The 18,276-nt window shown below is 41.6% G+C and overlaps 1 protein-coding gene across 5 annotated transcripts in view; it reads left to right on the top strand.

Annotated features, from left to right (window-relative positions):
* Positions 1-18,276, top strand: part of LOC137645707 (sphingomyelin phosphodiesterase 5-like) — a 184,096-nt gene that overhangs the window by 119,627 nt on the left and 46,193 nt on the right. For all 5 annotated transcript variants that reach the window (XM_068378572.1, XM_068378569.1, XM_068378570.1 and 2 more), the window contains 2 exons: positions 145-219; positions 10,274-10,424. In XM_068378572.1, the coding sequence (XP_068234673.1) occupies positions 145-219; positions 10,274-10,424 (226 nt within the window). The remainder of the gene's footprint in view (positions 1-144; positions 220-10,273; positions 10,425-18,276) is intronic.

The raw sequence follows: 18,276 nt of genomic DNA, 5'->3' as shown, positions 1-18,276 counted from the left end.
TTGCCTATGAAAACAGTTTAAAAAAAAAAAAAATGTTTTCATAGGCTACCCCCCAAAATTGGGGGAAGTGCCTTTGGTATATGTATGTATGTATGAAAACAGTTTTTTTAAGAAAACTTGCTGATAAATTTTCCTTTATTTCAGCTGGACCTTGGGCTTGTGGTTGTTGATGGAAAAGAGTTAAATGCAGTTGGATACTTTGCTGATATGCATGCACAGGTATCTTATTTTGTGGAAAATAAATATGAATAAGACTAAGCTAATGTTCAATGAAAATGCAGAGACAGACAATTGTTATGGACAAACCTCTAGAGATTGTTAATGAATATACGTACTTAGGACAGACAGTTAGTGTTTCCCCAGGACATGAGACCAAAATTAAAATAATGATAAGCATGGGATGGAGAGCTTTTGGTAAATGAAATGAGATTATGAAAACTTAATACGTCACTTTTTCTAAAAGAAACGTATTTAGTCAGATGGCCCTTCTAGTATTAACTTATGCATTATAAACTTGGAATCTTACTAAAGCCTTAGAACATGAGCTAGTTACAACTCAAAGAGCTATGGAAGGATCAATGATGGGAATAACACTAAGAGATAGAAAAAGAGCAACATGGATGCAAGAACAAACTAAAGTAGAGGATATTCTAACATGCAAGAAAAAAAGGATACGATGGGTAGGACATTTAATAAAAATAACAGATAATAGATGGATTAGAAGATTAAGAGAATGGCTCGTTATATATATATATATATATATATATATATATATATATATATATATATATATATATATATATATATATATATATATATATATATATATATATATATATATATATATATATATATATATATATATCTATATATATTTAATGGATAATGGGGGAGGGTGGGCTGTGGCACTCTAGCAATACCAGCCGAACTCGGTTGAGTCCCTTGTCAGGCTGGGAAGAACGTAGAGAGGAAAGGTCCCCTTTTTTTCTTTTGTTTGATGTCTGCTACCACCAAAAAATTGGGGGAAGTGCCTTTGTGTGTATATATAATATATATGTATATATATTGTAAGAGGAGGTAATGATGATGATGATATAACGGATTTTGAGCGAAGCGAAAAATCTATTTTTGGGTGAGATAGCCATGGCGTCCTGATGGAAGGTTCCTTTTTGGTAGCTTCCTTGGGTAAATAACTACTAAGATATTCCCAGAGAATTTAACCACAGGTTATCACAGAATTCTAACTTCTGGACCGAGTATCCTAAAGGTTTCCCTTTAAGACATCGTATATCAACAGGGGACGCATGTATTAACGCGCCACATAGCTATCTACACCCCGAACAGAGTTAATGCTTCGGTGTGTAAGGGCTGAGAATAGCTGGGAGCCGTTCCATAGCTAATCTCATTCGTGGCTACTTCTGGTACTCGAGACGTAAACAAACGGGCGCCATTGCTTAAATGACGTCACGTCCGTCTTTATCCTGAAGCCAGTTGCTTGCCGATCACCATGATACAGCAGAGCAGGGTGGGACCTAAAAACTGGACGAAGTAGCAGGGAGGGTCCATCAGGACGCCATGGCTATCTCACCCAAAAATAGATTTTTCGCTTTGCTCAAAATCCGTTTTTTGGGCTCAAGCCATGGCGTCCTGATGGAAGAATACCAGAGAATCAATGTATCGTGGTAGATTTTCCCCTATTAGTAAGTGCCAAGGCATTGACAAAATAGCATAGTAATCTTGGTAAAAGAACCGTAGGGAAGAATCATCCTGCCCCCCTTGGCAGTGAAGTTCCCACGGGCCATGCCGACGTCAAAGTGGTATTGAAGGGCTATTCACCCTGATAGAAGAACTTGAAGAACTTGGAGACGAAGCTGAATGTTTGGCATTCGTATAGGAACATTCTGAAAAGCAGACCAGTGGTGGTTGGGCACTGTGTGCTGAGAAGGGTGATTCATCTCCAGGGTATGAAGAGTAAGTATTCGTATTGGAACATTACATAATCAGAGTGAATATAAATTAAGAGTTAGTATCTTAATTTCTCCATAACCATAAGGAAAAGGGGATAATAAAACTATGACAGGCATGTATTTCATAGTAAGTAGGAGCTGATTGAGACGCACAGGTAATAAAATAGAAATTTTATTTCACAAATGCAGAAATTAAATGAATTGCAGCAATAAGTAAAGTTCATTTACAGTAATTATAATGTACATAGTAATAAAGACTTGCTCTTGAATCTGAAAAGGAATTTCAAGTTTATTAGTAGGCACTCGTTCTCGAGGAACATAAGCTCAGGGCATGCGGCACTTGTGTAACAACTATGACATTTCACCTGGGATAAGAACAGTTATAAAAGCACTAAGTGTTTTCGACATCACTATGTATCGCTCGAGGGTCAACATAGGCACCCGAAGAGTTAGAGTCCCAAGTAACTCACTGTTCTATGCAGAGTTAGGTGCAGGTTTCATAACACTACCTGCGGCTACCACAAAATGTTTGACTTTGTGCACTTGTTTCGCATAATGTTTAAAGAAAACGCGCGAGGACTTCCAGCCTGTGAAGTTTTTAAGGCTTTTAAAGTCCATACTCTGAAAGAAATTCAGAGATGATGCAACTTTCCTAGGATCATGACCGGCGGGTGTACTGTCAGGATCCGCTCTGCGAATTAAGTAGGTGATTTTCGCTCTTAATTGTTTCAGTGACAGGTCGCTGCCCGATGTTTCTCCTTTGAAGAGTTGGCCTCCACCAAAGTTCGAAGTTCTGCGAAGTTAGACCTTGAGGCTCTCTACTGGGCATAGAGAGACATCTTCCTTCAGGGGGCATATTCTCCAGGGGCCCCATCTTTTGGTGGGTAATTCATTTTTGGCGAGAAACGTCGGATCAGGGGAGAGGGTAACGTCTCCTGTATCGGTAAACAGGATGTGCCCTTCCTCTCTTGATAATGCCACTATTTCGCTGACTCGGGCTCCCGAAGCAAGAGCAAAGAGAAATATAACTTTCTGAGTCAGATCCTTGAGAGGGCATGAATCATTATCCAAGTTGGAGGCGAAATGGAGCACCTTGTCTAATGACCAGGAGATCGGTTTCGGTGGGGGTGCTGGACGTAGGCGAGCACATGCTTTCGGTAGTTTATTGAAGATGTCGCTGGACAGATCAATTTGGAAGGCATACAGAATTGGTCTGGTCAAGGCCGATTTGCAGGTTGAAATCGTATTGGCTGCTAATCCCTGTCCATGAAGGTGAATAAAGAAGGACATGCAGAAATCAATTGTGATTTCCTTAGGATTTTTTGTCTTGACGAAGGAGACCCATTTCCTCCAGGATGATTCGTATTGCCGTCTCGTGGATTCGGTCTTGTATTCCTCTAGGAAGTCCAGACTTTTCTTCGAGATCCCAAACCTCTTCTTTGCGGCTAGGGAGAGAAAATCATGAGATGAAGGTCCTTGATTTTCGATGATGAAGCGAAGACAGTCGACTTCTGTACTTGTTGGGAGAGAACTGGGCCCGGGAGAGGGATCAGCTTGGGCTGCAGCTCCAGGACCAGGGGGTACCAGTTGCTCCGGGGCCACTTGGGAGCCACTAGGGCCGCTGTCCCTTTGAAGGTTCTCAGTTTGGAGAGGACTTTCAGCAGAAGGTTGGTGGGAGGGAACAGGTAGATCTTGGACCATCTGTTCCAGTCCAGTGACATGGCATCCACTGCTTCTGCCTTGGGGTCCTCGTACGGGGCCACATACCGAGGAAGTTGGTTGTTGTCGCTCGTTGCGAAGAGATCTATCTGAAGTTCTGGGACTTGGTGAGAGATGAAGGAGAATGATCTTGCGTCTAGAGACCATTCCGACTCTATCGGGTTTGTTCAAGATAGAGCATCCACTGTCACGTTGCGGAATCCTTGTAGGTGAACTGCAGACAGTTGCCACTTCTTCTTCTCTGCCAGACGGAAGATTGGGAGAAGCACCTGATTTATCTGGGGCGATCTTGAGCCTTGGCGATTGAGACAACGAACTACCACCGAGTTGTCTAGGGTTAGACGAATGTGGATCGAGGGAGGCGGGGATAATTTGTTCAGAGTTAGAAGGACCGCCATGGCCTCCAAGATGTTTATGTGGAACGTCTTGAACAGGGGAGACCAGGTGCCTTGAGCCTGTTTTTGGTGGGAGTGACCTCCCCAACCCTCCAGCGAAGCGTCCGTGTGGATGTTGAGTGATGGAGGAGGGTGTTGAAGAGGAATGGACCTTTTCAGGGCCTTTGCTTCCGACCACGGCTTGAGGAGAAGTCGAAGTCTGTTTGGGAGCCGTCTCTTGAGGTCTCTTCGAGCGATGGATGCAGAACGTCTCCAGACTCCCGCGGCATCCTTTAGCTGTGCACGAAGCACTGGGTTTGTTACTGAGGCGAACTGTAGAAAGCCTAGAACTCGTTCCTGCTGGCGTCTTGAAATTCGTTTGGATTTCAGTAGTCGCTTGACAGACCCTGCTATTTCCTTCCTTTTCTTCTGGGGGATGGAAAGGCGGTGTGACTGAAGGTTCCATTGGATTCCTAACCACTGGAACTTCTGAGCTGGAGAGAGGCGAGATTTCTTCTCGTTGATCTTGAATCCCAGGTGTTCTAGGTACTGGGTGACTTTGTTGCAAGATTTTACACAATCCTCGGGCGATGGAGCCCAGACTAGCCATTCGTCGAGGTAGGCCATCACCTGGACGTTTCGGAGGCGGAGCTGTTGTACTATGGCGTCCGCCAGCTTTGTGAAGATCCGAGGGGCCACATTGAGGCCGAAGGGCATGGCCCGGAAGGCGTAGCTTTTCCTTTGGAGTCGAAATCCTAGGTAGGAGGAAGCGTGATGGTTCATTGGAATGTGCCAGTAGGCATCCGCCAGGTCTATGGAGACCGTGTAGGAACCTTGAGGCAGAAGGGTCCTTATCTGTTGAAGAGTCAGCATCTTGAACTTGTCGTTCGCTATGAACTTGTTGAGGGGGGATAAGTCCAGAATGACTCTGAGTTTGTCGGAGTCTTTCTTGGGGACACAAATCAGTCTTCCTTGGAACCTGGTGGACTTTACCTTCCTTATCACCTTCTTGTTCAAGAGATCTAGGACATATTCTTCCAGAAGGGGGGTTGATTGTTGGAAGAACTGCTGGAAGGTGGGGGTGGTTGAGTCCAACTCCAGCCTAGACCCATCTTGACGATGCTGTGTGCCCAGGGATCGAAGGTCCAACGATCCTGGAATTGGCGGAGTCTTCCTCCCACCGGAAGCACTTCATTGCTTCTGGTGTCCCGAGGGCTTGCTGCCTCGGCCGCTAGCTCCCTTTCCTCCTCTGCCTCTGGAGGGACGGCGAGACGCGTCTCTGCTTGCACCTCTGTTTGAGCCTCTACCTTTGGGACGAAAGGTAGTTGTCTGTTGCTCGAAAGCAGGGGTGAAGACCGGTGACTGTGACAACACCGGTTGGGTGACCAATTGAAAGGTCTGTTGTGGCTGAGCTGCCACTTGGGAGGTAGCGGGTCCTGGAAACTGACGTCTTGGTTGACGTTGCTGGGGTTTCTGTTTTGAGGGTTTCCTCTTAGATTGAGGTCCGTCGTCCTGAGAGGGTTTCCTCTTTCTTGACATGCCCCACTTGTGGAGAAGGTTCCTATTCTCCGTGGCGGCTTTGTCGGTGATTTCCTTCACAAGGTCAGAAGGAAAGAGGTGTTTGCCCCAGATGTTGGAGGAAATCAGCCTCCGGGGTTCGTGTTTCACAGTGGCACCTGCGAACACGAATTCACGACAGGCTCTCCGAGCCTTCATGAAGTGGTATAAGTCCTTCATCAAGGTTGCCATGTGGGATTTGGCAAGTACCATGTAGTGGTCTGGTACTCTGGTGTCACAGGCCATAATTTCAAGTTGGACTTGGTGGGACATGGATGCTGCGAGCCTCTCCTTCGTATCTTGTTCCCGACGAAGGAGGTGATCGTTGAGCTTCGGGAGGTCTTCGTTAAACTGACGTCCGGCGACGTCAGGATCTAGCTTTCCCACGACGAACGTATGCTGGATGTCCTTCCAGTGTCGAGCGTCAGGGGGAGTAACTATGGAGAAGGGTCTGCACTCCTCCAGTGCAGGGCAGGCTTTCCCCTCTTCCACAGCTTTAAGGCACGCAGCGAAGGCCTTTTCCAAGAATGGAAGTACCGCATTTTCAGGTGCGACATAAGTAGGGTGCTTCTTGCTCAGGGCCGGAAGCTTAGAGCAGGTAAAACCCCTACTCTTGAAAGTGTTGGCTAGCATAGCCTGGGCCTTCGCGAGATCGAACACTATCTCTTCCTTCGGTTCGGTCTCTTCTTTAGAGGCAGGTTCAGAACGAAGTCGGACGTAACAGTCCGGGTAGGCCTCGAAGTTTGGGAAGAACTCCACGTCTTCCAAAGGGACCGTGCCGATCTTGTCGCTGACGAAGATCCTGCCGGTCGCGATAACCATGTGCTCAGCATACCTCCATGGGTTGGCATGTGAGCAAGCGGGGAGATCCTTAACCGAAATCCGCTTCGGTTCTCTGGATCCCATCATGGACCTGATGAACTCCTGGTTCTCCTTTAGCCTGTCGTCCATGACGGCTCTAATCAACCGGATCATTTCTTGAGTGGATGAAGAGGGATCCGGGGTCGTGGAGGTAGACGGGATAGACACTTCCGTCGGTGTAGGAGTAGGGGCGGAGATGGAAGGAGGAGCGACCTCTTGCTCCGACTCGGCGTATTCCACCTGGTCTTCGTCATCTTCAGCTCTTTGAGCCATAAGGGTCTTCTCCGTGTCTTCCGAGACATCCGACATATGTTCGTCATCTTCGGAATCCAAACGGCACTCGTGCATGGACTGGGCCATGACAACATCAGGTTCCACTGTAATTTGGACAGTGGGAATCAAATCCTTGGGTACCACTGAATCAGGGGAGGCCTTAGGGAACAGGAGTGACCTCATTTCTTCAGTGGCCAGGTTACGGTCCGGTGGCATTCTTCTGGAAGCCACGCACCCACTTGCGTAGCTTCTCCCGAGAAGTGTCCCTGACCTCCGCTGAGGGAGGGTTATGGAAGGCATCAACTAGGTGAGCCTGGCAGACCGTACAATTCAGTGGGTCCCAGAACTTCAGATCCCCTTTCTTGTTAGCACAAGGGGCGTGAGTCCTGCAAGCCGTATGCCCGTAGAAGTGCGGGCGTTTCACAGCGCAGAAGTCGAAGTCACACTTCATCTGCTCCTCCTGTGGAAGAAAGAGAAAATGAGTATGGGGGTAGTCATAAGAGTGGTTCTTAAGCTAAGTTAAGATTAATCATTAATTTTAACTTAATGAAGGGTGTGATGCATAGAGATTGAAGTAGTAAAGAAAACATACTCCATGCATCCCGCCCGGCTGGCTACCGCAAGCTTTATCCTTGGATAATCCGAGATGGCCGAAGGCACAGGATAGTATTCCCTAAAATTCCACAGGGCAATGGAATTCCATGGAAAACCAAGGATAAGTTTGGGACCGAGATCACTCAGTCCCAAATGAGGGAGCTAACAGGTCCCTTAGGGTAACTGCTTCCGGCAACCAGCCGCGCTAAGATGCACGCAGCATGCTGGAATTTTGAAGAATGCAAAGAGACAGCATGATTACTAATAGAACAGTACCAAGGCACTGATCTTAAGAGTGTAAACAGGCTATCTGTTTGCAGTGTAGGGCTATCAGTATTCATATGATAGCTAGCAGAAGGGGGTGCAAGTAGTCTTGACGCCTCCGGGGGGTTCCGGCAGACCTCCGGCACGCCGGAGGCCGCTCCAGCAGAGTTTCTGGCATTAGAACAGACAATATGTAAGTCAAGAGTAATACCAGGGTGGCGGCACGCCGGCAGAGGAGCGGCGGCTCCGGCAGTCGGAGGATGCCGGATTGGTGACTGGGACAAGGATGGTTATAGCTGAACCAGGTTGCCGGCAGTGGATGCCGGCACTCCGGTGGCCGACCGGCAGGCGGACGGCGAAGCTAGGAGGAAGGAGGAGAGCCATCGGCGGGAGCCGGCGGCGGTCGACAGTCCCCCAGCACGCGGGGGGCTGGCGGCATGAGGGTAGGGGAGAGTCACCAAGGTAGGAGGCGGGTATCGCCGACAGTGGAGGCGGCAAGGGACCAGCACCCGGATAGTGAGAGAGACAGGGGGAGGGATGTAAGAAGTCCAGTCATGGACTCCCAGACATCCCCCCCTGAGAGGGTGTACCCATGATAGAGGCAGGCTCTATCACCCAGGAGCAGGGGTCTCAGAGGACCGGGAGCTAGGGTAGCCCAAGGGAGGGCTAGGGGACACCCAAAGAGGGGGGAGACCTCCACATGCAGAACACATCCATTGGCTAACCCCATAGGACACTATGAAGGGTATATGTACCAGAGCGGACTGCACATGGAAGCTCAGGGTAGCCCTATCACTCCACCCTAAGGAGGAGTTGTAGGACAGGGGACAGATGGGTATAGACTAACCTAAGTGTAGGCTAGGCTATACAAGAGATAGGTGGGGAGGGGAGAAGAGAAGAGTCTTCCAAGGAAGGGGTTCTGTACCAGAGCGGCCACTAGGGAAAGGGAGGACACTCCCTAACCTAAGATAAGGCAGCCAAGCTGAAACGGTGCATGGGTACAGTTTCAGCAGGGGACAGAGTAACCTTCCAAAACCTAACCTAGAGCAGGGCTAAGAGCCCTGAACTAGGAAAGATAGAAGACATATCGCTATCGCAGGACAGTCATAGACTATTCCTAGCCATAGAGGAAGGGCTAGCCTTTCCTCACTCTCGGACGCAACCCTAAGGGGGGTTCATTCCCTTAGGGAGGACTGAGAGGCGATAAATACTCCATTAGACACTTGATCCCTCTACTTAGAAAGGGAATCAAGGCTAAACAGAGGGAATGCCAAGGCAGGGGATGAAGGAAGCATATAGGGGTCCTACAAGTAGGTTAGGTTAGGAAGGGACACTAACTAACCTATCCCCTATATGGTCCCTGAAGGCGAAAAAACACTTGCATCACGGTCGAAAGTATTGTAAAATAATGCCACTATCTTCATAACTTAGTCTAGGATCACTAAAAAATCATGCATGAACACTTATAAATAGGCGCTCTGGCCTGGGGGCTATAGAAGCCGACTGGTATGAGGTCAATCGATGACCGATAAAAAGCGTCGAAACACGATATAAAAGTTCCTAGCTATGAAGACTAAATAAACTAATGTAATCGATTAGTAAATAAGGCCGGAAGCGTTGTTGTGGCTAACTAAATAAGGCATGCATAACAACAACGATGCCATAAAATGGCGGGTCCGGTAGAGGCACAGCTCTGCCACAAAACAGCAATTATCTCGGAAAGTAATATTTACTTTACGGTCAGAGCTTAACTAAACAATACTGGAACCTTGTACTCAACTTTCCAGAAGAAGGCGAGGCTGAAGGTAGCGACATTACGTAGATGCAAAGCGATAAGTAAAGCACAGGGAAAATCCGTCTAAGTAGGGCGAGCTACTGAACAAAGGATAAAGACGGACGTGACGTCATTTAAGCAATGGCGCCCGTTTGTTTACGTCTCGAGTACCAGAAGTAGCCACGAATGAGATTAGCTATGGAACGGCTCCCAGCTATTCTCAGCCCTTACACACCGAAGCATTAACTCTGTTCGGGGTGTAGATAGCTATGTGGCGCGTTAATACATGCGTCCCCTGTTGATATACGATGTCTTAAAGGGAAACCTTTAGGATACTCGCTCCAGAAGTTAGAATTCTGTGATAACCTGTGGTTAAATTCTCTGGGAATATCTTAGTAGTTATTTACCCAAGGAAGCTACCAAAAAGGAACCTTCCATCAGGACGCCATGGCTTGAGCCCAAATATATATATATATATATATATATATATATATATATATATATATATATATATATCCTGTATATACATTACATCATCATCATCATCATTATTATAATCATCCATTGTTAGTCCACTGCAGGAGAAAGGCCTAACATGTCCTTCCACTCACATCAGTTTATGATCTATCTATGTCAGTCTGTATCAGCAAATTTTCTTAGCTTGTCAATCCATCATCTCTTCTTCACTCTGCTACATTTGCAATCTCTAGGGACCCTGACTAGTACAACTTAGTGGTTATTGTGATAAATGCTTTTAAGCCTAGTTAATGTCTATTACATAAGAGAGTATGTAATTATTTGACTTCATGTGTTTGCATCACATTTTTGTATTTTATATTTCATTTCAAAACAAGTTATAAGAAAGTTTTTTTTTTTTTCTCTACATACAGGCATATCAAGGAAAAGATAAGATTATAGCTCGACAGCTGGAAGAAGCAGAGATTTTAGTGAATAGATTCATAGAAGAAACAAAATTAGAAGATGAGCTTGCTGTATGCACAATCTTGGGAGGAGATTTCAACTGTGATAATATGTCACCAGGTTTGTGATATGCACAATATGTAGTTGTATTTATTAAATGTTAGTGTATTTCAATTAGAGTTACCTTTTCATTAATTATGCCATAAGCTTTAGGGAGTACTTTTTAAGTTTCCATTATATCAATAAGTGTTACCTAACATTCATTGTGCCTCAAGTTTCGAAATTGCAGTGTACATTGACAAACTAAAAAAAAATTAAGATTAGGCCCTAGTAGTGGATTTGTAACTACAGTGAACCCCCGTTTATCGCGGTAGATAGGTTCCAGACCCGACCGCGATAGGTGAAAATCCACGAAGTAGTGACACCATATTTACCTATTTATTTACCATGTATATTCAGACTTTTAAAACCTTCCCTTGTACGTAGTACTGTTAACAAACTACCCTTTAATGTACAGAACACTTAATGCATGTACTACAGTACCCTAAACTAAAACAGGCACAAATATTAAAGGCGACTTTATATCATGCGTTTCCTAAACACGCCAAAAAGCACGATAAAAAATGGCAACCAATGTTTTGTTTACGTTTATCTCTGATCATAATGAAGAAACAAACGCATTTACACATCTGTGTATAGGTTAGTTTTTGCATCGATTATATTGATTATTCAGTACAGTATGTTGATTTTGTCATTACCAATGTTTTACTTAATTTTTCTTAGGACTTCCAAATGAAATGTTTTTCTTTATGACGCCGCCTGAAACGCCGGCGTCATAAAGTACGCTCAGTAAACAAACGAAGGCATTTAACGCGCATGATGAAAGTGATAAATAATGATATTACAGTAAAAGCTTTTATAAAATATGTTATTACAAATATTATTTACCGTATCTATATAAAATCATACATACGTAGCAAAGCAGGAAAACAATTTACGAGAGAGAGAGAGAGAGAGAGAGAGAGAGAGAGAGAGAGAGAGAGTTGTTTTACATACGTAAATGTAAATTTTAAAAAAAAAAAGCCCCATTTCATATAAAATAGATTACAAATATTTTACTTTATCATATTACAGTACAGTGAACCCTCGCTACTTCGCGGTTCGACCATCGCGGATTCACCACTTCGCGGATTTTTTCCATAACCCATATATATACAGTAATATATATATATATATATATATATGTATGCATGTATTTATGTATATATGTAGGTATGTATATGTGTATACATATAAATATATATATACTCACACACACACACACACACACATATATATATATATATATATATATCTAAAGTAGGAAGATGTGATGTAGTTCTAAGGGAAAAGTATGGGAAATATGTCTGGGTAATAAGCAAAGCTCTACCTCCAGTTTGTTTCTACATTATGATCAGAGATAAATGTAAACAAAACATTGGTTGCCATTTTTTATCGTGCTTTTTAGCATGTTTAGGAAATGCATGATATAAAATCACCTTTAATATTTGTGCCTGTTTTAGTTTAGGGTACTGTAGTACATGCATTAAGTGTTCTGTACATTAAAGGGTAGTTTGTTAACAGTACTACGTACAAGGGAAGGTTTTAAAAGTCTGAATATACATGTTGAATAAATAGGTAAATATGGTGTCACTACTTCGCGGATTTTCACCTATCGCGGCCGCGACTGGAACCTATCTACCGCGATAAACGAGGGTTCACTGTAGTCTGCCTAATACTGTAAAGTTCAGTACAGTATGTTGTTGTTATAGTCGTGGCGATGAAATTCTCACGAAACAAAAACACGCCATTTGATTACAACAGCTGATTCATTCTCTCTCTCTCTCTCTCTCTCTCTTCGTGTTATACAATACTTACATTTAGATGAAGAAACTAAAATTAGTTTTCTTAGTGTCAATTAAATACGAAACGAAAAAATTATGCCGAGTCTACAGGTACATCCATTTCAATCATAGCTAAAAATACGGCATCCGATTTCATCAGCAAACCACTATTTTTTGGGAAACATCATCTTATTCTAGAAAATTGCTACTCTTTAAATAGTTAATTGCACATTAAGAAAGCGTGTACTTTTGTTTTTAAATTTCGGGTGTGTTTTAAAAATCGAGTATTGTTGACTTCTTTTTGTTTTACATTTGGCTGTGATTAGATCAGCTGACATCTAGCTGCCGCTCGAGAGTGTACGAATACACTACCAAAGTATCGTTTATACAATTTCTTAACTTATTCAAACCGTCTACAGTATACAGTTGATATTACATAAGCACCAATGTGTTATAACCCATCAAATTTTTTTGTTTATTACACTTAAACCTCTCTCTCTCTCTCTCTCTCTCTCTCTCTCTCTCTCTCTCTCTCTCTCTCTCTCTCTCTCTCTCTATCTCTCTCTCTCTCTCTCTCTCTCTCTCTCTCTCTCTGCAGTCGAAAGAAAATGAAAAAAGGGACTTAGAAGAAAGGACACTTCAAAATATAAAAAGAAACCCCAAAGTACTTTACTCCTATGCAAAAAAGATGAATAAAAGGAGAATAGAAATAGGCCCTCTAAGAATTGAAGGACGGCTAACGAATGAAAAAAAGGAAATATGCAACATATTAGCAGAAAAATATAAGAGTGAGTTCACGCCAAGAATTGCGAATGAGAATAATGAAACAGAAATGAGAGAAGAAAATGTTGAATATCTAACGGATATAGATATTAATGAAGCAGATCTTGTCACGGCTATAAACGAAATTAAAAATGGATCGGCAGCCGGACCAGATGAAGTTCCAGCGATTTTGTTAAAAAAAACTGCAAACACTATCGCGAAGCCACTTGCAATGCTGCTAAGACAGAGTATAGATATGAGCGAGATATATGTTAAACATAAATTAGCTTATATAACCCCTATCTTCAAAAGTGGATCAAGACTAGAGGCAAGCAATTATAGACCTGTTAGCCTAACATCACATATTATGAAAGTGTATGAGAGGGTAATAAAAAAGAAAATAATGAACCATTTGGTCAAAAATAATTTGTTTAATATGGGTCAACACGGTTTCGTACCTGGAAAAAGTACACAGACCCAACTGATAGCTCACTATGAAAACATATACAATAATATGATAAATGAAAAAGACACAGATGTGATCTATCTAGATTTTGCAAAAGCCTTTGACAAGGTAGACCATAACATATTGGAGAAAAAAATGAGAAAGCATAATATTGTGGGAAAGATAGGAAAATGGGTAAAAGAATTCCTGCAAAACAGAAAACAGATAGTGGTTGCAAATGACGAGAAATCAGATGAAGCCCAGGTAATATCTGGTGTGCCCCAAGGTACGGTATTAGCTGCACTGCTATTTGTTATTATGATCTCAGACATAGACTGTGATGTTGAAAACTCCGTAGTGAGAAGTTTCGTCGATGACACAAGAATAAGTAGAGAAATTACTTGTGATGAAGATAGGAACTCACTACAAAGAGATCTAAACAAAATATATGAATGGGCGGAGATAAATAGGATGGTATTTAACTCCGATAAATTCGAATCAATAAATTATGGAAACAGAGAAGGAATGGTGTATGCATACAAGGGACCTAATAATGAGACAATCACAAACAAGGAAGCAATTAAAGACCTTGGTGTAATTTTAAATAGGAATATGTTATGCAACGACCAAATAGCAACACTGTTGGCTAAATGTAAAGCAAAAATGGGAATGTTATTCAGACATTTTAAAACAAGAAAAGCTGAACACATGATTATGCTTTACAAAACTTATGTGCGTAGTACACTCGAGTACTGCAATGTGATATGGTACCCACACTACCAAAAGGATATTGCGCAAATAGAGAGTGTACAAAGGTCCTATACTGCTAGAATAGAAGAAGTTAAGGACCTTGATTACTGGGAAAGACTGCAATTTTTAAAACTATACAGTCTAGAAAGGAGAAGAGAACGCTGCATGATAATACAAGCATGGAAGCAAATAGAAGGAATTGCTGAAAACATCATGGAGCTTAAAGTATCAGAAAGAGCAAGCCGAGGTAGATTAATAGTACCAAAAAGCATTCCAGGTAAACTGAGAAAGGCGCACAGGACATTAATCCACTACGCACCAGCATCGATAATGCAGCGACTATTTAATGTGCTGCCAGCTCATCTAAGAAACATATCAGGAGTGAGCGTAGATGCGTTTAAAAAGCAGCTCGATAAATACCTAAGATGCATCCCAGACCATCCAAGACTGGAAGATGCAAAATACACCGGAAGATGTATTAGCAACTCTCTGGTGGATATACGAGGTGCCTCACACTGAGGGACCTGGGGGAACCCAAACAAAAAAAAATAAGGTAAGGCTCTCTCTCTCTGTGGGCTACTTTTCACTACCTCCCATTCCTTACCTCTCCCTATCTCTCTAACAAATGATATCTTTGTTGCTCCTCAAAGTTTCATTTATATTGAAAATCAATCATGATTCAATTTTCCTTACTTTCTCCAATCTCGCACTGTCGGTCACATCGCGGTATTTTCGAAATTTCCGGAAAATCCGCAATATATGTATATACATGGGTTATGAAAAAAATCTGCGAAGTGGTGAATCCGCGATGGTCGAACCGCGAAGTAGCGAGGGCTCACTGTAGTCCTGTCATACATCGGTGAATATTATTACTGTACACTCCCATTGGCTAAAACCTAATTGTAAATCCTCATTCTTGCTGTGTGTTTACATCTATTTGAGGTATTTATGTATGTAGATGATTTTTCATTCCTTTTATCAGGCTCTTGGTGGTAGTGTTATTCTATCAAATTTTTAGATTCACAATCAAGATACGTATGGGAATATACAGTACATGGTTTCTTATCACATTGATATGGCTCTTAAGGTATTTACATTTACACAGGATAATCGTATTCCAATTAATCTTTTTCCTGCATCTTTTCTTGGAATCTCCTTTCTGAGCAAAGAAATAATTAATTTACTTAATCCTCCCTTTATAATGGAGCTCAACATCAATAATCCGATTTTTTATGATGTCTGATGTCACACTATATTGAAGTTACAGGGTAATTTAGGGCATATGCACTAACCGGTAGTACCGCACCTAATCTCACCTAACTTGTCATGTTAGGATATATTCAAAATTTCTTAATATCAGATAACTCGTATTTACTAGGGTAAAATTGTGTCCTTTACTTAGAAAAACTCTTTTTGACATACCATAAAACAATAGAATTAAATCCATTCAACCCTTGTAGACTTTCTATTTTTATTTAGGTTGGAATCTAAAAGATAATTTTCCTTGACTTTAAAACCACAAGTCTAACAATGGGGAAAGGGAGAGTGAGAGTAAATTACATTTTTTTTTGTAACAAGGATAATTTTCTGGAAAAGTTGCCGGAAAAAGTAGATTGGAAAGAATAAGATTGTGTAAATAAAGATATCTAAATAATCATGTTAACATATAACATTTCAGGAAAAAAAATAATGAATTTATAATATCCGATAATTGATCATTTCTTATTTTTCTCAATATCAAAACATAACATATGTTCCACTCTTCTTAACATTCCTTTTTCATATTTGTAATAGATCTGAAAATATATATACCAGTGTCTTTAAAACCAAAGTTCCCATGGTGGAGCCCAGAAACAGGCTACAACTGATAAGACAAACACTAACACCTGTGCCACAAACAAAACTCAGGCTTGACATACAAGATTATTATTATCTCTCTCTCTCTCTCTCTCTCTCTCTCTCTCTCTCTCTCTCTCTCTCTCTCTCTCTCTCTCTCTCTCTCTCTCTCTCTCTCTCTCCCTGTGTTCTTATTTTATCATGAAATTTTATTTGCATCCTTTATTGAAAATGTGATTGTAAATTAAAAGATATAGTTATGATTTATGCAAAATTTATAAGGTAAAATGTGTACAGGTACTTAAAAAAACCTCCTTAGATATATCATAATACGTTAACATTAAATACAGTCACCCCAACTATAAGCCCAAGGGCTCCAACAGGGAAATTAGCCCAGTGAGAAAGGAAACAGATTTGTGTGTCTGAGTGTACCCTTATTTTCATCTAGGGGAGAGAACTAAAAGATAATTTTCCTTGCCTTTAAAACCAAGTATCACAATGGGGAAAGGGACTCTCCTTTGGCTCTGGGAGATTTTATAATAATCCTTGTCTCTGGAATTATTTTTTTAATTTATTGACCACCTTTTTGGGGGAACGTGCATAAATTGATTTCTTTGTGTAATTTAGAACCAAATGGTCTATCGTGTATAATTGAATTTGCAGTTGCCAAATTCGAGGATAAGGAGGGTTAACTGTATATAAACTAGTATATCTTCTAAAATAAGTTTCTATTGTTTGTAATGATTTTTTATGATATGCATAGCCTGTTAAAGAGCAAAACTCAGCCTTATTAAAACAATGTTAGTTCATGGTTACTTCAAACTCTATTTACTTTTTTGTTTCTTGACTTGATTTTTTTTTGTTTAAAAGCCTTTTGAGATAATTTTTATATAAAAAGCTGTAAATAGAAAATTCTCTTAGCATTTTTAAGTATTTTATATGTATTATTTTATCAATGTTTATATGGAAGACTGGGATTGCGTAGAATATGTTTTCCAGGAAAACCTCCCTGCAGGAGGCAACAAAGCTCTTTCCCTGGGCATATGAGTACAACCACTCGAGCACACCATTTCGGTTAATACATCAAAAGTTGCAGTTAACAAGCCTTCACACTAATGTTCTGCCTTATGAGTTAATTCCAAATGAAATCTTTGAATATCTACTTTGCTTTGTCAGTACCAAAGCCACCTCAAACTTGTGCTATTTTGACTCCGTCCAAGAAGTTCTCGTGAGATGCTAAGCAGGTAATTAATTTACAGACGATAAAGATGAAAGCAGGAGCAAAGTAGTTGCGCAAGAATTCATTTATTTACTCTAAATTCTGCTTGGTGGCTTTAATTCCAAAATATAGATCTTCACCTTTGAAGCACTCAGGAAAAGGACATTCGCTACTATCATTCTTACCTTTGTTACTTTTAATTTACCCTCATCACTAAGACATCTGGTATAATCAGCACTTTTGAATTCACTTCCAGGGAACTATTTCAAGCAGGAGTTAACTCAGTCTGCAAGTTTTTAGCGATACATATCAATTCATCAATGAAAGGAACAAGAGGGCATGAATTGGTCTTGCCTTTATTCTGTAAAAGTTACAACAATGATTAACTGGACACCTTAATATCAAAGGCAATAAAGATAAAAAGATCAATTCAAATTACAATACGTACAGTACACAAATCAAAATAAATGCAAACTGAAAATATAAAGCAATTGCCTCAAATGAAATAAGCTCCATGCGCATAGCCTGAAAGACAAAGCTATAATGCATGATCCAAGCTAAAGGGGGATTGTGTGGCCACACATTTCTGTAACTCAATTTATTGCAGTGTTATCGCTGTAGCACTTTACAAACTGACCCTTTCCTATGCCCCTGTTTTGTTTGGCTGATTTAGTTCACTGGATCTGGCATAAACTTCTGTCCTCTCCTCTAAGGTCACTGGTCCAAAGATTTTGGGTTAACGAACACTTTTATCCTCTTCTGGACAATCAATGGGCCAAACAGATGCAAGTTGTCAGGTAGAATAATCAGGGTAGAATAATCAGTAGGCTGAAGTCCACCCAAAACTGCAGGATGATGTAAGTGGCACCCAGATGACCTCAAACAGCATGGTTCATAGACCTTCTCATGTTACTGATCGAGACTCGGGGAATTACCCCATTGGCCCAACTTTCTATGTCAATCCCACCTGTAGAAATACCACAGCTCTGTGGCATCTCTTCCACTTCATGGGTGGAAGTTTTTCAGTAGTTCCTCAGAGCAAGAAGTTTATCACAAGGCACTGCACAGATGTCTGGC

This window comes from Palaemon carinicauda, chromosome 8 (assembly GCF_036898095.1).
Source record: "Palaemon carinicauda isolate YSFRI2023 chromosome 8, ASM3689809v2, whole genome shotgun sequence".
Lineage (NCBI taxonomy): Eukaryota > Metazoa > Arthropoda > Malacostraca > Decapoda > Palaemonidae > Palaemon > Palaemon carinicauda.
This window is presented reverse-complemented; position numbering and strand designations above follow the sequence as displayed.